The following is a 20,213-nucleotide window of genomic DNA, read 5'->3' on the forward strand; positions in this document are numbered from 1 at the left end:
TGCTGCCCTCCAGTGAACCAGCCTGTCTGACCTGCTTAGTCCAGTCACTGTGGGACTGAATGTGTTTTCTGAATGGCTGTTTGGTTCTCAGGCCCTCTGTGGTCTGGACCTCCCCTAACTTCACACCTTTCCACACTGTGCTGCAGAGTCCTGCTCCCATCCGTATCCAGACCTTTTCCTGACTGCTGTCTAGAAATGGATGCTTGGCTTGACTTCCTCCTGGTGACAGCCCTCTTCCTGCAGTCCCCTCAGCCCTTAGCTCAGGGTTCACTTCTGTGAGTTTCAGCTGACCCCCCAGAGCTCAGTGGCCTCAACAGCCACAGTGGCTGTCACACCCCGTCTGTGTTAAGAGTATTTATTGCATTTCTTTGCTTTTTTGTTTTATTTTGTCCTTTTAGCCACAGAGTACAGCCTAGCCATCAGCTTGTCTTCTTATCAGTTCTAGGTGTGCGCAGACCTTGTGAGTAGGGTTGTTATGATCCAGGCCCTGGGTTACCCAGATTGCCTTAGCTCACAGTGCCTAGTGGAGATATGTGCTAACCGTGTGAGGTCACGTTGTTCTATCAAAGGAGGTGAAAAATCTTGTAGTAAAATGAAAAAAAAGTCATAGCCCTCCTCTTGTCTGCTGGAGGTGGGAATTAGGCTGTCTTTTGAGGTGTTTGCTGTTAGTTTCTTTTATTTGAGGCAGAGTCTCACTATATAGCCTTGGCTGGCTGTGTTGACCAAACTGACTACAAAGACAGAGATGCCTCTGCCTCCGCCTTTGCCTCCTGAGTGCTAGAATTAAAGGTGTGTGCCATCACACCAGCCTTCAGCTTAAGAGTTCAGAATAGTGAGTCAGTATGAAAAATAAATGATTGTTATACATTTTCAAATACAAAATACACAGTCCTCCCAAGTAACTAGTTAGACAGTAGAAGCCACTGAGTAGCTGGCAGTGGCTGGTGGGGGTGCTGGCTCCACGGCCTCACCCTGACTAGACTCCTATGCCCAGCCTCTGAAGGAGCCAGGGCAGGTGGCTCACAGTGGCTGAGCTCTAGATGAGCACTCCCACACTCAGGCAGCACAGGATCTGCAGCCTAGTCCAGTGTCCTGTTGCCCTCAACTGCCTCAAGCTTCTCGGAAGGTTGGTAGGAGCAGCAAGATCCTGGGCTAGCCTACAGTCTCTTGAATTTAAAAGTAACTAGAAGGCTTTCAAGTAAAACTGGGCTGTGACCAAGTGATGGCTTAGGCATGGTGTGAGGCTGGCTAAGGCCAACGATGAAACCTTGGCCCTACTCTGTGGGGCTAGCAGGGCTCCTTCTCTGTCCTGAGGAGGCATGGTCTCTAGAGTCTGTCACTCTTCAGCCATGAGAGGTGTGATTGGTTGGAATGGTCTGTCTGTCATTCCTGCTTTCAGCTTAGTTGTTGAGAGGAATTGCCTCGCAGTGAGTCTTTCTGTGGCTGTTTTGAACTCAGGAGTGAGGAGGAGAGAGATGACCTGAGGGCATTCTTGTGGCATTTGGCTCTCCTCTAATAGGATGTGGGAACATGTATTTCTACTCTCTGAATCATGATCTGCAAAAGAAGTGGTTTGTTTTGTTTTCTTAAATGATGTATGAAGTGCTTTGTGGTGAAGGTGTTTGATCCTCCCCCTCACTGAGTTGGCACAATGCCTGACATCCACGGGAGCTGGTGCGGTGTGTGGTGTGAGAAGTCTCGGCCACGGGTGCTGGGACAGTAATGCCCTGCTGTCCATTGGGGGAAGCGGGGGGAGGGGGCGGGGGGGGGGAGAGGAATGCTGACTCTGCACTTCTCACCACAGGTGCCGTTTACATTGACCAGTACTGCAACCCACTCTCCGACATCAGCCTCAGAGACATCCAGGCCCAGATCCACAGCATTGTGGAGCTTGTGTGCAAAACCCTCCGTGGCATCAACGGTCGCCACCCCAGCCTGACCTTCAGGGCAGGTATGGAACTGTTGGAGCTGGGCTGGGCTGCAGGGGCCCTGGGGGTTGTCAGCTACCTGACGATGTAAGGCACTAACGCCACTCTGGCTCCATCCGCAGCTTGGCCACACTTGCCTGCCAGGCCCTTGTCAGTCACTGCGTTTTTGGGGTGTGGCTTGCTCATGTTTGGGGTATGTTTGCTTGTGTTTGGGGTATGCTTGCTCATGCTTATGACCCAGAGGAGATCTCTGTGCTGCAGGTGAGTCCTCCATGATAATGGAAATAGAACTTCAGAGCCAAGTGCTGGACGCCATCAACTATGTCCTGTATGACCAGCTGAAGTTCAAAGGGAACCGCATGGACTACTATAATGCCTTGAACCTCTACATGCACCAGGTAGGTGTGACTGCAGTGAGAGGAGACATGAAGTTCCCCTGCCCCACAGCCATGGAATCTGCAGCATCCCCCGTGTTTTAACCATGTAGTCACTTTGCATTGCCTAAACCTGCAAATACACACACACATAGCATCAGATAGTGCTGGGGATTTGTGTGTGACGGGGAAAGGGGGGATTGTGTAGGTTCTGTGCCCTCACCTGCCCCACCTACAGAGTTTGTGCCCTGGGATGCTGTGCCCCTGGCTCCCCTGCAGATAGACAAAGGTAACTGTGTGTGCAGCCATGCAACCTTTGAGCTCATCTCTGATGGGCTGTCCATCTCTTGCTGACAAATGCTGTTGTTGTCTCTTCCATGTTTCAGTGAACTCCGGTTTTCCTCTGCCACAGGGACAGTATGGTGGGTTAGATCTGCTACAGGATGGCTTTTGTAAGCAAACCCTGTACCCAGAAGTGGGCATTTCTGTAGCTCAGCTTGTTGAACCCCACAAACTTGCCTCAGTTGGCCAGGAATCCTGTGGCCCAGCTACATCACCCATGCACCTCAGATGCCCATTTCCTTGTCTGTCCTGTTTTCTATAACTTATAATTCTGTTGTCCTATCATATACTTTTTGCATGCTTGTTTTCTGGTAGGAGGAGGCTGGCAGGCCGCCTATAAAATGCCTGGCAGTGAGTCAGGCCGGGTCCGCAGGCAGGCTGCCTATGAAATGCCTGGCAGTGAGTCAGGCCAGGTCCGCAGGCTGTGTGGTTGGAGTGCTCAGCACTGTCTCACTGGGTGAAAGGGCACAGGCAGCTGGAGTCTTGAAGGAGACCAGCTTCATTGCCTATTTTGAGATAGCCCAAGCTGGTCTTGGACTCTTCTCCTGCCTCAGACTCCCAAGTGTTGGACTTATAAACATCGTCCACAGAAGACCTGGCTTCTGTGATTTTCATGTCATGAGATAGTATTGTTTTTAAATATTTTAAAAACTTAAAAATTAATGTGTGTGTGGTTGCTAAGCAGTAGAATTCTTCCCCAGTGTAGATGGGGCTCCAGCTTCCATGCCTAGCCCTGCAAAAACAAACAAAAGGCAAAACCAAGAAATTGGGATATGGGGGGCACACACTTATAAGTCCAGCACTTAGGAGACTTAGGGAGCAGAGTTTGAGGCCAGCCTGGGCTCTGTAAGGAGACCCTATCTCAGAGGTAGAGGGGAGGGGTACAGACAGTCTTCTGCTGGCTCTGAGAAAAGAGCCAGTGGGTTAGATTTGGTCCCTGACCTAAATGCAGGTCTGGCAGCCAGCATGGGATGCCAGCCCCTGGCCTTCCTGAACTTGACACTTTCCTCCCTCAGGTGTTGACCCGCAGAACAGGAATCCCCATCAGCATGTCTCTGCTCTACCTGACCATCGCCCGGCAGCTGGGGGTCCCCCTGGAGCCTGTCAACTTCCCAAGCCACTTCCTGCTGAGGTGGTGCCAAGGCGCAGAAGGGTGAGCTAACCCTGCTATGTCGCATGGGTGCTGAGGAAGCAGGTTCTAGCATCAAATTGAGTGTGACCAAGCAGGCATCTGCTTCTGAGGACGGGATTCTGACAGTGATGGTATGCTGGAGTTACACTGGGCCCTGTGTGGCAGGTGACAAGCACTACTCCTGATCTTTCTGTATTTCTCACGCAGGCATGTGAATCATAACTATCTCAAAAGCCAAGGTCTCGTGGCTCTCAAGGTCCCATAGCTTGAAGATCAGTCCTATCAAAGGGTTCTTTTTTTTTTCCACTCAGCCATAAAACATCTTCCTCCTCCCACATTTGTGCCCCAGTTTGTGAGAGGCAGAGCAGGGTGGGCAGCTTACAGCCTGGCTAAGTAGTGCCTGTTTCAGGTTGGGTCCTCTTGTCTGTAAGATATCCATGTGACATCCACTGAGAGTCCTGCATGATCTGAACATTTCTGGCTCATTTCATTTCTAGCATAAGGTCTCTGCTACCCAGGCTGTCCTGGAACTTGGAATCTTCCTGCTTTGGCCCCGTGTCCTCAGTGCTAGTATTACAGGGCTGAGCCAGGGCGCAGGCTCAAGCAATGTAATAACCTGTTAGTACAACTAGGAAGCCTGAAGTCAGGAGGAGCACTTTACTCCAGCATCCAGGCAGGTGGCAGAAACAAACCCTGAGAATTAAAGAAGACTGAGGCACCAGGGACTGTGCTGGCATGCACACAGGCCTTCAGAGCAACTGGACTCTACCCTCCCTGTCCGTGCTGTGCTCTGCGCCCTTATCCCTGACTATACAAGACACCCCATCCAGATCAGCAACCTGCTTTCACTGTTCTTAGCTTTTGCTTCTCCCTACAGAGTGAGAGCCAGTTTATCAGTTCCTTAGAGTCCTATGTGGAAGGCACTGGGAGGCTGAGTAAGAGTTTGTGGCCAGCCTGGGCTCCAGACTAATCTCTGTATCAAACAAGAAAACAAAAATTCTGTTTGGATATCGACTGGAGCTAGAGACTGCTCTGGCTGGTTCTAGCCTAGTGTAAAGATCTGCAGCCTCCTGTTTGTGACCGTGGTCCTAGGAGTCCAGCAAGAAATTGTTCACCTATACACACGGCCTGTTAAGGTTATCCTGAGCTACCAAACCTTTTGTTTCTACCCATGGCTGGTACTTGTGTATAGGCCTGGCCTTCAGCACCAGGCAGGATGGGTCTTCAGTGTGGATGGTTCATAGCTCAGAGGCTAGACAGTGCTGTTTTGTCTTTTCTGGCTTTTATTGACTGCAATGCAGAAAGAGATAGCAGATACTCTTGCCTGGAATGGTTTTTGTTTTTAACCGTGTGTGTGTGTGTGTGTGTGTGTGTGTGTGTGTGTGTGTGTGTGTGTGTGTACACGTGCGCGTACACACACACGTGCGTGTGCATTGTGTGTATGGGTGTGTGTATATGTACCTCTGTGTTTGTGTGTGTGTGCAGAAGTCAGGGGACAACTTGTGGAGGAGTCAGTTTTTTTCCTTCTATTATTTGGGTCCCAGGGATCCAACTTGAGGCCTTAGGCTTGGTAGCCAGCACCTTTATCACTGAGACACCATTGTAGCCCAGGGATCATGTCCTTATGGAATGCTTCTCCATGTTACCATTAACCTCACTCTGTGGGTGACACCCTTTATTGGTGTTATCAAAACTAATTTCTAATTTTGTGAAGTGTGAGTTTGTTTGGGTTGTTGGGTTTTTGGATATTGGACAGGCCTCACTCTAGCCCTGGCTGGCCTGGAACTTGCAATATAGCTCAAACAGGCTCCCAATCACAGTCACCTGCCTGCCTCTGCCTTTGCCTCTGCACTGTGATTGAAGTCAGCTACTAAGCCCAGCTAGTTCTGCTGAGTTGTATTTGCATGTAGGCAGTAGATTTCTTTTTCAAAAATGTATTGTTTATTATCTGTCCATGGGTTTTCACTTTTGCTCTTTGTAGGGGCAGCTGTTTGCGTTTTGTTTGCGGGACTTGAGTTTTTTATGTTGCTGCAGATTAAACTCTGCCTTACTGCTAAGGTTCACTCATCCCCAGAATTGATCTTACATGTTCATCTCTATGTTCCTGGGGCACAGCTAGTCTAGGCCTGTTTTAAAGACACCCTGGCACTTGGCCACATGCGCATTCTGTCTGTGTGTTTTGTATTTGATGATTTCTTGTAGGAAGTTCTGGCCTAACAGCAAACGCCGTCAAGTCCCATGCTCTTTAGAACATTTATGTAAGTCTCAGGTCTTTGCCAAAAGTGCGCTATGAACGCAACTCAGGAAAGAAATCCGGCTGAGATAGCAGCCAAAGACAAAATGTTGTGTGATTGCAGTGGGCAGGGGATCAAGATTGCTCAAAAGAAGCTGTCCCCACACAGAACCACCCACCCCTTCATGAGCTCTTGAGATCACTTGATCATGCTGTGAGAATGAGCAGATCCAGGGTCATTCCTCTCTAGGATGGCAGCCTGATGTTGTGTGCACCGAGGAGCTGGCGCTATATACGTTCCTAGGTCCTCCGAGGTTCAGGACCCCCAGATGGGCAGCTGCTTGCTACTATTCCCGTGTCTTCCTGTCGGCGTGTTTTGAACTCCTGGCTCAGGTCTGTAGGGCTCCAAGCAGCTGTCAGGCAGTGTCGCTGCCCCTTTTAGTTGGTTAGGATATGTGTGTCACAGTGTGTGTAGAGTCGAGGACAGCCTGCAGGGGTCAGTTCGCTCCTTCCACCAGATGGGTCCCAGAGATCAAACTCCTATCATCAGGCCTGACAGCAAGCACTTTTCTCGATGAGCCATCTCTATTGTTTTTGTTGTTGTTGTTGTTGTTGTTTTGTTTTTGGAGACAGGTTTTCTCCGTATAGCCCTGGCTGTCCTGGAACTCACTCTGTAGACCAGGCTGGCCATGAACTCAGAAATCTGCCTCCCTCTGCCTCCCAAATGCTGGGATTAAAGGCATGCGCCACCACTGCCCGGTGCCTTTATGCTTCTTAATACCAGGGCACTGTGGTCACTGCAGCCAAGGCTGTGTTAACAATTGGGATTGAATCTTGGGGAGGCCTTGATGGTATTGGTGAAAACAGTCCAGCAATGCTCTGGCCTCTGCCTCTGCCTGGAGTACCTCCTCCAGGGGTTTTAATTTTGACTTATGGCTCTTGTTGGGCAGGGCAACCCTGGACATCTTTGACTACATCTACATAGATGCTTTTGGGAAGGGCAAGCAGCTGACAGTGAAGGAGTGTGAGTACCTGATTGGCCAGCATGTGACAGCAGCACTCTACGGGGTGGTGAATGTGAAGAAGGTACTGCAGCGGATGGTGGGCAACCTGCTGAGCCTGGGCAAGAGGTGAGGACCCTGGCTCCCTTTGCTCCCACACAGTGTGGGCCTTCTAAGGTTCTGTACCTCAGCAAGAAGCTTGTTTAATGAGCTGGCCAGTGGTAACTGCTTCTGTGACAACGGCTATGCATGCCAAGCAGTCACCCTCTGATGATTGTAGTAACTTAACTCTGCTCAAATCCTGGAGTCATTCTTTGGAAGTTAGACTACTGTCTTAGAGTGACAGAGATGGTGTCCTCCTGTCCAGGTGATCTGACCTCTGGCCTTACACCATCCTTAAGAGAACAGAGGCTGAATTTAGCTTTGCTCCATACTTGAAGGAACTAAGTCCTAGAAATCACTGTAGGTAGTGTGTAGCAGTTAGCTTCCTGATGCCTAACAAACAGGATTCATTTTGAATACACTGTTTAGAACAATTGTTAGTTGTTGGCAGAATTGAGCAGACTGCAGGGGGGCAGGGTAACCTTCTGTCTGCATGTATGGGCAGCTGTACACTCCCAACCCCCCAACACCAGAACAGACACACCTGTTACAAGTGCTGACCCCAGGGAGTGGGGGAAAACAAACAAACAAACAAACAAAACAGCAAGTGCTGACCCTGAATTGGCAGATCTACCCAGGTTTGCTGTTATTGGTGCAATCTCTGCGAGTTTGGACACGCATCCATCAGTCTCATCCTGGGTAGCTCTGCTCCCCTTACAGCCTCTGCTTTGCTCCTCAGAGATCTGTCTGTACTGCTGAGGTGACTGCTCAGTGGGGCCAGGTTTTCATGTGGTATGGGAGTTATGTTCAGTGTGGATTCTCCTGAGAGCTTCTCGGGGTTGCACAGGGGAGTCTGGGAATCAGAAACCTTGGGGTCTGCATCAGTTGCTGTAGACTTCTACTGGGAAGTCCACAGCCTGAGGCAAGTTATTTGTTGTCCCCAGGGAAGGCATTGACCAGTCCTACCAGCTCCTCAGAGACTCCTTGGACCTGTACCTGGCGATGTACCCAGACCAGGTGCAGCTCCTGCTCCTCCAAGCCAGACTCTACTTCCACCTGGGCATCTGGCCAGAGAAGGTAATTATCTTACTTTGATGCTGGGCCCTAGCTTTAGAGAGGAAAGCTGTTCCAAGGTCGTCCTCCTGTTAGCAGGGGAGTGAGTAAGTTCAGATTTGGTCAGTCTCCCAGCCCTGACCCACTGATTAAATGGTCTTCTGTCTCCTAAGAAGCATTGGCTCTATCTACCACCAGGAATGACTGTTGGTTCTGTGCCTCATTTCTGGGCATAAGACACAAAGCCTTTGCTGCTGCTCACCCAGTGCCACCCCTCCATGCCTTCCTAGAGTCACCTGACTTGGCAAGGAGAGGCACGACAGGTGCTCAGTGCTGGCTTTGCTGCAACTGTTCAACAGGAGAAGATCTGCTAAGGCAGCTGAGGCTTCTTTCTGTCCCACTTGAGGGTTCTGGATTTGCTAATGCCACTAACACCCATGACTGGCAGCAAGTGGTATATGGAGGCCACCTGTGGAACTCAGAACTGGCTTTGGGCACACTGAGTGCAGTTTTGTGTGAGTGTGCCGGAGTTGTGACCCATTCCCCTCCTGTCCTTGGTCTAGAAAGAGGCCATCAGTCATTTTGTTTACTTAGAACAGCATGCAGAAGGCATTTGATTATGAGCCTTGACTGGGACACTTCACACTTCGTTTTGAAATGTACAAAATCTTTCTATAAAGAAAGTAAATAAGTGACTCTATACCACATCATCAGTTCGTGGCTTTAGGAATGTGTAGTGCCGCACAGCGTGGCCTCCTTCAGGGAGGGGTGTGCATGAGATGAGAGGAATGTGGATAACAGCCTATGGTGCATGGGCCTTGCTTGTTAAAAAGGATCTGTTTCTGAGCAAGAAACCTACAGGCGCCTCACTTTTTGCTTTCTATTTCTTGAAGTTGGGGAGACCTGGAAAGCCCAGTCCTCTTGGTCACTGTGGCTATGGTGGCCATGTTTGTAAAAGTTCCTGGCTTTGCTGAGAACCTCCCTGTGTCCTCTCAGCTGCCCTGTGGCACTGTATTGTTGTTCCCAGTTTCCAGGTGCTGAAAGGCAAGAAGTTACCTCTACTCTGAGCCCATCCCAGGTATTTCCTTGAGGGTCCCTGTGACTAAGGAGAAAGCAGCTGTGGGTAGTGCTGCCAGAGCCAGGTGGATTGTGACCCTCAGGCTTTTTCTCCAGTGTGGGAAGCACCCCCTCCTCTCTCCAGAATGAAAGACAGAGCAGTCCTTATCAGCCCCATTGTGCTGGCCTGCGGCTCCCACCCTGCCTGCTGACTCACACTCTGTCCCCTGTGTACTGACTGCCCACCTCCTGCTTTTGCTCCTGTACACTCCTCAAAGCATGGGCTCTTCCTCCCAGCGCTCCCCCGGCCCTGTTCTGGCCAGCAGCCCTCTGTTGCTGTTGTAAGGCTGGGAGGTGGCCTTGCCTTTCCCCTGCTTCTCTGCTGCTCCACCTGCCTCCCGACCCCCGCCAATTCCCAGCCTCCTTCCAACCTCTTGTCTTAGGTTTCCCTGCCTGGCTTTACACATGGGTGCTCTTGAGGCTAGTTCTACCCAGTGTACGGTCCCAGGGGCTTCCTTCAGTGTCTCCGTCAGACCTGAGCAGGGCAGGGGAAGATCCGGCCCACTGACCTCCCTGCTTGGTTTTCCTGGCCTGTCCACAGCAGTCAGGATCTCAGCAGAATAGACTGGTCTCTGAGTGGCTCCCTGCTCCCGGGATGCCTTTCTCCCCGTCTCTGCTCCTGCCCACCTGCCTGACCTTCTGTGTCTTGCGTCTCTCCCCTACTACTCTGCTGCACTAGTGTGTCTGCCAGGCTTATGTGGCATTCCCCTCTGCTAACCCCAAAGCTCCATTGCTGCTCCAGCCTCCTTCTACACTGGAGCATGTTCTAGGACTGGGGATACACTGTGTTCCCCACTGGTCATTCTTTGTCTCACAGTACTGGTCTTGGCTTGTGGCAGCTGCCTACAGAAGTTCCTATGGGGGAATGGTTGTGTGACTGTACTTCCCTAGGATGTAAGTACAGGAGACTTCCAGCACTTAGAGATTTCCCAACATGGGGCCAGCCAACTCAACTGCTCTACAAGTGGGTAAGGCATAGACTGCTTGGCTGGGAAGAATGCGAAGGCAGGGTGTGTAGAATTGACCTGGGACCATCCATGGCAAGCAGCATTCTGAGACCTTTGTCAAAGGCTCCTGCCAATGCCCAACTGCAAGAAGTCCAACAGATACGTAAGCAAGGGGAGCCAAGAACACAGAGTGAGGCTTAGTGGTCAGGCAGGACTCATGTACACAGGTTGGCAAACTTGGAGCTGCCTTCAGTAGGTCCTGGCCACAGCCCTCTGTGCTGCTGTGTGACCAGAGGTGTAGCAGTGTACGGGACCATCCCTGGGCAAGAGAGGGCATCCTTCCAGCTCTCTCCCCGAGCGTGGGGGCTGTGGTTTTGCTTTTTATTTGGATGGGACATGGTTTGTTATTTTTGGGTTTTGAGGCCAGGCTATAGTATATAGCCCACACTGGCTCTTGGTTTCCTGCTTCCCAGTGTTAAGATTAAAGACATAAGTTATTATATCTGGCCAAGGCCTGCAGCATTGGTTGTGGTCACAATGCCCATGTCAGCACTGTCTTTGTGAATGCACCAGGTCCAAGTCACATTTCTTTCTCCATGTCCCCTCACCCTCAACCTCACACATCCATGCAAGGAACCAGTATCTCCTGTCTTACCGTCTGAATGTGGGCCACCTTTGTACCCTAAAAAGTCCCCGTCTAGCTGTGCTGCAGGTCTGTTGAGTGACCTCTGGGAAAGAGGGGACTGTGTGCACAGTGGCAGAGGTGGCACACTAGCAAGCTCGCACAAGGACAGCAATTTTTTCCAGCAGAATCCACAGAGCCCACTGTCAGATGGGATGCTCTCTCTCAGCTACAAAGAACAAATGCCATGAGCATCCCCACCTTAGAGACCCCTCCTGGAGGTGGGATGTGGCTGGGGACTGGCTTCTAGTAGATTTTTGTCAAAGCTGGCTTTGAAATATTTGAAGTCCTGGCACTCTGCCTATTGTTTGTTAAGTTGTATTACAGTAATTAAGATGCTTCTATTGAATTCTCCTGCCACAATGGTAGTTGAAACCATGGGCTGAGGTCATACCCAGGGCCACATCTTTGTTAACCCTCTAACTTCAGGCCAGCATTTAAACTTAATGAGCCAAATCAGTATTGGCTGTGACATACCATGCCCTATAGAGACCTCCAGTTCATCCCCAGGAAATACCAGGAGCCTACTGTATTGCTCTGGAAGGCGAGGTTGGCTTCAGAAAAATTGCTATGGATGTGGTTGTCAGTGTGGCAGGAAGCAGCTGAATAGTAAAGCAGCTGGAAGGTGGGCGGGGCTGCTTAGAGTTGAGGATGTCTGTCTCGCTAAGCAGGTGCAGCTTGAGACTCAGTAGACTGGAAGGACAGGCTTGTCAGAGACCAGTGTGTGCTCCAACCTCACAGTGCATGGGTTCCAGTGTGTCAGTGTGCATGCACACACTCTGCATGATGCCTGACTCTTGAGTGGAGCTGCTGAGCACAGCAGACAGACGGTGTAGGGGTCAGCCCTGCTGCCAGCCTCAGCTCTGCACAGATGACTGCCTTCTGGAAGCTGCTAAGCCTGGCCCCTTTCTCCAGTGACAAACATCAGCTCCAGGACAGTTCTGCTAAGCGTCTTTTGCCTTGGCTAAGGGGTCTTAGAATTTACCCCTCTTAAAGCAAGAATGACAGGATAGAATGGTTTCTGTACTTTAAAAAAAAAGAAAAAAGAAGTTGGCCTTCCTCGTCTCCTATGCTAACCAAGAATGTTTGTTTGGCCCACAAGAATCTTGGTCCACAGGTGGCATGTCGCCCAGTCTTTGTCAGGCTACGTGGGTAGGTGTCAATCCCACGCTTCGGAAAAGAAAAGGCCTGGCGAAAATATTATCTCCTAGTCTTTCTGTCTTGTCTTGAAGGTGCTTGACATCCTCCAGCACATCCAGACCCTCGACCCCGGGCAGCATGGGGCGGTGGGCTATCTAGTACAGCATACATTAGAGCACATTGAGCGCAAGAAGGAGGAGGTAGGCGTGGAGGTGAAGCTGCGCTCTGAGGAGAAGCACAGGGATGTCTGCTACTCAATCGGGCTCGTTATGAAGCATAAGAGGTGAGTACCTGCTCTCGGCCTCCATGGCTAGCCACCCGCTATAGGTATGTGCTAGGGCCTTGGCCACACCACAGAGGGAAAATGATCCCAGAGCCACACCCTGGGAACACAAGTCATTTCACAGAGCACCCTGCTTCTGGCTGAAGTGTCATGTCTCACATGGACTTTGACTGCACTAACAGTTTGTATAGGTTGCTGGGCTCGAACCTAGGGATAGAGCATGCTAGGCAAGCTCACTGAACTGCAGCCCCAGGCCCTCTCCTGCTTCTCCTTTCTTCCCCTGCCATCTCCAATCAGGATTGGCAGAGCTTTCCTGACCTATAGGTACATATCTATGTACCTATGTTGTGTACACATCTGTTCATTATTGTACAGTTTAACTCCAGAGTGGTGGTGTGGGTTCATGTACCCACAAGTAGCTGAGGAGCTGTGAGTTACTGTCCCCACAGCATGCTCTGGAATGTACATGCAACAGGTAACACCTGGTCTTCAGGACTCCCTCACTGGCAAAGGCGCTTCTCTGTCTTGCCACATAGGCATCCTTGCTGGTGTGTGGCTCTGCTCCCCACCCCCTCCATTGTCTGTGTCAATAAGCTGTCAATGATTTCCCTGTTAGGGGCTATGGTTTCCATTCACTTAGTGAACTTTTTCTTCTTAACTATTATGGAAAGTTCCAAGCGGACTTTCCTGGAGAGGAGGGGACATGAGACAGCTGAAGTTCCTAGTATCCTGGAGCACCACACCCTCCTCCTTTACCACTGCTGCCTCCTCTTCTTCCTCCCCGCCCCCCCCTTCGGATCTGGACTTCAGATGCTAATGCTGCACACATTCACCCTAGCCACTCATGTAGGTCTTTCTGAAGGAGAGGGAGGAGAAGTACTCACTCATGTACCTGCGTCTGACCACATGCAATAAGCAATTGCCTTGTTTCCTCTAGAGCTGGGTGGGTCATAGAGGCTTTTGCATGATAGTTTGCTTAGGGTCCTTTTTCCCTTGGCTTTACTGGCATCTGATTCCTTCCTTCTTGGATCTCAAGTCATGTGATATTTAGTTAGATGTTGTGCCTCTCGGAGTCTCTTTTACTCTGAGATGACTGGGAGTATGATCAGGCCACCATCCTGCCTTTGACACCGGTGGACACTTTTCTGTGTGTCTCTCACTCTGCTCAAAAGTTTCTTAAGCCAGGCATGGTAGTACACATCTTTAATCCCAGTATTCAAAGGTCAAGCAGGCTGGGCTCTGAGTTTGAGGCTCGCCTGATCTACATAGTTTCAGGACAGCCAGAGCTACACAGTGAGGACCACCTACAAAAACCAAACAGCGATAACAACAGGTTATTCTTTTCCAGTGAAGTGCTTTGTTAACAGTGAGGGGTTGGGAGAGGGACAGGGGGTCAGAGGGACTTGACACAGGGTAAAAGCAGAGGATGGACAGAGGGCATGAGAGCCCCAGCCAGGTTCCCTGGGAACTCACTGGCCATCTTCCCCTGCTCCACAGGTACGGCTACAACTGTGTGATCTATGGCTGGGACCCCACGTGCATGATGGGGCACGAGTGGATCCGAAACATGAACGTGCACAGTCTGCCTCACGGCCACCATCAGCCCTTCTACAACGTGCTGGTGGAGGATGGGTCCTGCAGATATGCAGCCCAAGGTAAGGCGCTCGCTGGACCTGCACTGGTCCCTGACTAGCCATACTGTGGGCAGAGCTCAGCAGTGTGTTCAGAGGTGGCAGCTGTCCACAGCTAGTCATACACAGGCACACAAACGTAATGTTCTTGTTCTAGAGCTGCTCCAGACTGAGCTTACTCACTGTCCATACCAGCCACACTCCACACTCCTGACGTCCCTGTCTCCAGGGCCTGGTTTCTAATACTGGCCAAAAGTTGCCCTCACGTGGCCACAAATGGAAACTGCAGCCCAGGAAGCCCTGAGCTGGGGATAGGTGGAGCTGAAGAGGCAGAGCAAAGACTACCATGTAAGCCCGCCTCTTCTTTGTCCGAGTGCCTTCTGACCAGGAAGATGCACAAGATTGTATTAATAAGAGGGAACGTGAACACTGGCATGATGGACAGGTACTCTCATGGGTACCAAGTCTGTTTGGGATCCAGGCTCACCCTCTCACATATGCAAAGCCTGTAGCTTGTGGAGGCCACCTCCATTTCACCCTACCTAAGAGGGTGTGAAGCAGGAGCTCTGGCCTGAACAGTCAGGCTTGCTCTACCCACACTAGAGCTATACACGCTAGAGGGCTCAAGTGTCAAGGATCCAGAAGGCAGGAATAATTCCCACATGCGTGATCATGACCCATTGAGGCCAGGAGGACCCCTGCAGTCACCTCACCTCCATGGGTCAGGTTAAATCAAAACTCTCCACTTTTGAGGGTCATAGTGATTTCAAAAAGATCCAAGGCTTCGTTAGGTGACAAGTGAGGGAGACTTTCTGTCCTCAGCCACAGCTTATGGGCGTGGCAGCACCAGGTGCAGCAGTTGTCCACCTACACACAATAGGTATGAACATCTTTACGTAGGGTATGGAGGTTCTAGAAACAGCTCACTTAGTCTTCGTTCATTTGCTTGATGCACTTCATAAAACAAGCACTCAGCTTTAGATATTCTGAATAACTGAAGGCAGTCCTTTGTAGAGAAAAGGAAGTATGTGGGCCATTGACCCAGTGATGTGGGAAGTGGTTGTAATTATGTTGGCTTTTGCTGGTTTCCAATGGCCTTCCTGTCGGCCACAGGAGCATGGCATCTCCCAAGGGCTGCTATTGATGGCTGTGGGGTGCAAGAGTAGCAAAGGATTCTTCCCGTAGCCACACACATACATCACTCACCTTCCTGGGCCAGCCTGTCTCTGTGACCTGTGAACTGTTTGGTTTATGTGCTGGACTTCCAGCCTGGGCTCTCTTACAGTGATCTTACGTGTCTCCTCGCATTCCACCCTGCCTGCTCCTGCCAACGTATGGTGTCCTGTTTGCTGCCGGTTGGTTCCTTGTCTATATTTGTTTGTCAGTGAATAGAGATGGAGACTTTTTGCCAGCGTTTGAAGGAGCATTACAGAATCCTGCCTCGTGGCTAACTAGAGGTGTAGCAGCACTAAACCACATGGCTAACAGCTTCCTCATTGTCTAGTTGTCACAGGACAGCCCTCCGCAGTGTGACAGGCTCAGCCATGTAGTTCTGCTGTGGTTCACTCCCTCTGCAGAGCCTGGCATTGGAGCATGGCTCACTGTCTTCTTACCTCCACTTTCTCTGTGACCTGTCAGTGAAGTCTGAGGCCTGACTGCATGGGCATCACTTCCCCACAGGCCATCCCGCCCAGAGGAAGTCGGGATTATGGTGATGTTAGGCTTCTGTAATTAGCAGGGAGTCATACTGTGTCCTGTGAATGTCGCTCTCCAGAGACCTGTGGTACTGCAGTTTGCCTTACCACTTGGTCCATGCTGACACACGGAGTGTGTGCTGCACCTGCTCAGTGACAGGGGATGCTTCTCCCTGTGCCTCCCTACTGGAGTCCTGATTCTTACTCCAGTGTGCTATGGTCTCTGAAGACAGTTGGGTGCTCATAGCCCATGGCCATAGGATGGAGACCTTGACAAGCTAGATTTTTAATTTTTTTTTTTAGAAAAAATTACTCTGTGTGTGTGTGCGCGCGCGCGCGTGTGTGTGTGTGTGTGTGTGTGTGTGTGTGTGTGTGTGTACACGCGCGCGCGTGCACTTTTGATGAACATGGGGTATACATGTCCCAAGCATGTGCTGGAGGCTGGGACAGCATTAAGGAGTTGGTTCTCTCCCTTTGTGTGGGTCTTCTGGTTCACACTGCACATGCTTTTACTCACTGAGCCAGCTCAAAGGTCTGAGCAGCTATATTTTTTAAAAGACTTTATTTTGCCTTCAATTATGTATCTGTGTGTACGGGGTGGGTGTGTGGACGTTTAGTGCAATGCCTGCAGAGGCCAGAGGCATTGGTCCTCTGGAGCTGGAGTGCTTTTGGTTGTGAGCTGCCCACACAAATGCTGGAACCAGACTCGGGTCCTCTGGAGCTCCTCCCAGCTGGGCTGTCTCAGTAGCCAACAACCTACATTTTTAAACTGCTCCCTTAGGCTCCCCTTTGAGCATCTGTATTCATTTCTTTGTAGTCTTTGTTTTAGTTCGGGTCTAATTGTCAGTGACTCTAGTTCCCTGAGTAGAGACTGTTAGTACTGACTTTCTAGTCCGTAGCCTAGAATTGTGTGTGACACCATGCTGCCATCAGGGGGAGCACTGCACAGAACTTGGGTGGCTCCTGTCCCTTACTTCATGATTGCTGCTGAGATGCAGCAGGAGGTGTGCCAGGAATGCTCCTGTCTAAGGCAGGTGATATCTTGTCTGTTAACAAAAGGCCCTTGGCATGGCTTTGAACACAGGAGCTGCAGCTGGATGGCAGGTCTCCCTCTATAACTCTTGTCACATCCTAGGCTGCTCTTCCAACGCAGCCCCACAGCAATCTGCTCCTGCTGGCACGTGTGGTACCACGGTAAGGATCCCCCGAAGTGGGGGCAAGAGGGTCACTTCAGGGACCATTTAGCCTTCTCTTGTTTAGATTCCATGTGGTGTGGACTGTGGCATGCATGAAGAGATGAGAAGAGAGCTTATAGGAGTCGGTTCTCCCCACCATGTGGGTCCTGAGGGACAAATTGAGGTCTTAAGTTGTTGACAAGTAATTTTGCCCACTGAGTCATTTCAGTGGCCTGGCATTGTCTTTTAGGGATAAACTCTCAAGCGTTCACTCTCCTGGTGGTTCCACCCCACAACCCTTTGACTAGAGACATCCACACAAGAGGTCTGTGGTCTCTGTTCAAACAGTGAAGTAGAGATAAATGCTTAGTGTGCATTTGCTGTAGATAGCAACATAATGAGTACCAAATTCCAGGGTGTGCAGGATGTGCTGCTGTCCCCCAAAGAGGGAAGTGCCAGGCTCGGCACCCACAGAGGGCGCCTGGTGGTATCTCTTGAGTGTGTGTCCACGGTGTTTCAGGAAGCTACAGAAGCTACCAAATAAGGAACATGTTTCTCTTGAGAGCTGCCGCATTGTGCTTCTTAGAGTACTTTATTTCAGAGGCATATCAGGTGACACATTCCCTCCAGATGCACAGCCACTGGCCTCTCATTCTCTTCTCTCCTGTGAGACCTTGTTTAAGCTCTGTGCTTCCGGTGTGTGAACAGCTGTGATCCCCACACTTGGGAGGCAGGAGGAGCATTAATTTGAAGCCAGGCTGGGGCAGCTTGAGTGTAGAACACTGGCCCAGCTAGCACAAGCCCCCGAGTTGAGTTCCCTAGCACCACAGAACAGACTTTATGTTCTCCTCTCTTGTTCACAGCTGCCTGAGGGCCAGCAGGCCAAGGCACTGAGTCTAACTGGAGATGACCGAGGCAGCCCAGAGCTCCCAGGTTCTGCCCACTGTCTTGCCTCAGCTTTCCAGGGCAGCCATGCTCTTGCTAGAAGCCATGTTCAGAAGCCTACAGTAGCTACCTGGCAGTGTTGTCCCCACAAAGCTGTTTCCCCCTTTCCCTCCCACTTTCCCAGGCATGCAGAAGCCCAAACTCCCTGCACAGGCCAGTGGTTAGCACCTAGAGCCTGTACCCTTGTGGCCAGGGCTGTGAGGTACAGGAGTTCCTGTAGAGCAGGTTTCCCACCTGAGCAGATGAACAGTGGACACAGGAACTCCCTGTGCTGGACCCTGTACCCTGTGGGTGCTCAGCAGTGCCCCTGAATCCCTGCAGTCCCAAGCAGCTCCAGAGCTGACCACAGAGATGCCTTCTTCAGACTTTAGGGAGGTTAGCTTCCCGTCGACCCCCACTGCACTAAACAGATTAGCCTCAAATCGGGAATCAAATTCCCACTAGAATTGAATTGGTTTACGTCACTTGTCATGCCTGCAGTGGCAGACATGCTTCCTGAGAGCAAGGGCCTTCTTCTCTTGGAGGGCCTTAGAGGTGCACGGCTGTCTGCTCTCCTTGGTGTTTTCTGTGGGCATGAGGCCTCCGCAGCTGGCCTGCAGTGCTTCTGTGAGACAGTTGCCCAGGGCGCCTTAGTGGTGCAGCCTTTAGAAGTGTGAGCATGAAGACACTGACATGGCTGTCCCTGCTGAGCCCTTCCATGCACATCCATGTCCCCTCAGCTCTACACTGCTGGATCTGACCCAGCCAGAGCCCTCTGCAGCCCCTCCCATGAGGTGGGGCCAACATGGCAGTTCAAAAGTGCCCTGCAGCCTAGAAGTGCTAGGCCTCCTGGTGTTCTCTCAGGTGGATACTGTCCCTGATCCTGCCCTCCCTCCTAGTCTGCAATCAGGCTTCTGCCTCCACAATAGTGTCTTGGTGTGCTGATAATCTTCTGACAGCATGTCCCTAACCCATTCTGAAGATGCTGCCCCAACAGTTTCCCCAGATCCTCCAGATTTGTGGTTAAAGGCAAACAGGCAGTTGGCCACACTCCACCTCACAGAGACAAGCGCCAGGAATAGCCCTTGCTCTAGGCCTCTGGGTGTGTCTGAGCTGTCCTGTGTGCTGCTTGTGGCAAGCCTTGCTCAGGAACCCACTTAAAGTAATTCTAGAGCAGGGTTGTGCTTGTGTTACAGCCTGGGAACAAGTCCTGGGGATTCTGTGTGGTCAGCTCCCCTCTTGCTAGGACTTTGACAGCAGTAGGGCCTTGTGGTCCCCTGTCCTGAGGCTGGGCCAGGAGGAAGGGCTTTGGTCTTTTCTATGTGATGCCTAGAAGACCTCTTTATGTGTTGTGTCCCTTTCTTTAGTGGCAAAATCTAGAGAAGGAAGGACAAAGGCAGGCTCTCTCCTAGGGACCAAGCAGGGTGTGTACCCCAAAGGTGCCACTGGGGATCTGAGAGCCAAGCATCTCTCTCAGAGACTAGGAAGAGATGTCTTCTGAGCAGAGCCACAGGGAAGGGGACCTGTACCACTGTTGCTTCCTCCCCTTAGCTGCCACCCCTACCTTTTCCTCTTGAGTAATACCTGTAATACCAGAACATCCATCCCTGCTGGTAACTTTCGCTCTGTTTCAAAAGCACCCCTGGAAGGGGCAGCAGGGGGGCTTCAGCAGAAAGCCACTGTGGAAAGCAAAATGCTAACAGCGGTGTCTGCTGCTCTTTGCCAACAGAAAACCTGGAATACAACGTGGAGCCTCAGGAAATCTCGCACCCAGATGTGGGGCGCTACTTCTCGGAGTTCACAGGTACACACTACATCCCAAACGCAGAGCTGGAGATCCGGTACCCCGAGGACCTGGAGTTTGTGTATGAGACAGTGCAGAATATTTACAGTGCAAAGGAGAACACAGCCGAGTAAACTCAGGGGATGTCACATCTGTGCTGCTGCTGCTGCTGCTGCTGCTGCTGCCTTCTAGGGGACCAGGACTCCTGAAGGACAAGTGCTGCCCCTGGAATCAGCACAGGACAGCTACTTCACTAGCAGCCCTGGCTGCCTCCCCAGTTTAGATGGTGTGCGCTCCTCCAGCCACAGACAGCGTTGCTCTCCGCTACACTAGTGAATCAGTTGAAAGGCACCGTGTCCAGTGGCATGGCTCGTCTGCTTGTCCCGTGGTGACAGTGTGTGACATTCTGTCTTCATGAGGTCTCACCATCCATTCTGTCCTCTCACCCCCTTCCCATCCCTGTCTCCATCTACCTTGTGTCAGCGTCTTTCCCGCTGGACAGTCGGGGGCCATGTTTCCTCATCTCTGGAACACAGGCCGCTGAGTCAGGACCGCCACCCTCTGCCTTGCATTAGGTTGTACTTGGAGGAAGGCTTGGAGATGGGAGTCAGAATGATCATGGTTCATTTTATTGCTAATACAGAAACACAGATTTCAAGTATTCCTTTTTTTT

General features: G+C 51.1%; 1 protein-coding gene across 2 annotated transcripts in view; it reads left to right on the forward strand.

The window, feature by feature from the left end:
* The window catches only part of Fbxo21 (F-box protein 21), a 30,062-nt gene extending 9,861 nt beyond the window's left edge, over window positions 1–20,201 (forward strand). Inside the window, exons 5-12 of one of the 2 annotated variants that reach the window (XM_031337639.1) lie at window positions 1,805–1,951; window positions 2,190–2,326; window positions 3,661–3,797; window positions 6,960–7,139; window positions 8,057–8,189; window positions 12,143–12,333; window positions 13,831–13,988; window positions 19,487–19,674. In XM_031337639.1, the coding sequence (XP_031193499.1) occupies window positions 1,805–1,951; window positions 2,190–2,326; window positions 3,661–3,797; window positions 6,960–7,139; window positions 8,057–8,189; window positions 12,143–12,333; window positions 13,831–13,988; window positions 19,487–19,674 (1,271 nt within the window). Of the gene's footprint in view, window positions 1–1,804; window positions 1,952–2,189; window positions 2,327–3,660; window positions 3,798–6,959; window positions 7,140–8,056; window positions 8,190–12,121; window positions 12,334–13,830; window positions 13,989–19,486 lie in introns of both variants that reach the window. The other variant, XM_031337638.1, reaches the window with a different exon arrangement.
* The last annotated feature ends 12 nt before the right edge of the window (window positions 20,202–20,213 follow it).

The sequence above is a fragment of the Mastomys coucha genome, unplaced genomic scaffold, assembly GCF_008632895.1.
Source record: "Mastomys coucha isolate ucsf_1 unplaced genomic scaffold, UCSF_Mcou_1 pScaffold22, whole genome shotgun sequence".
Taxonomy (NCBI): Eukaryota; Metazoa; Chordata; class Mammalia; order Rodentia; family Muridae; genus Mastomys; species Mastomys coucha.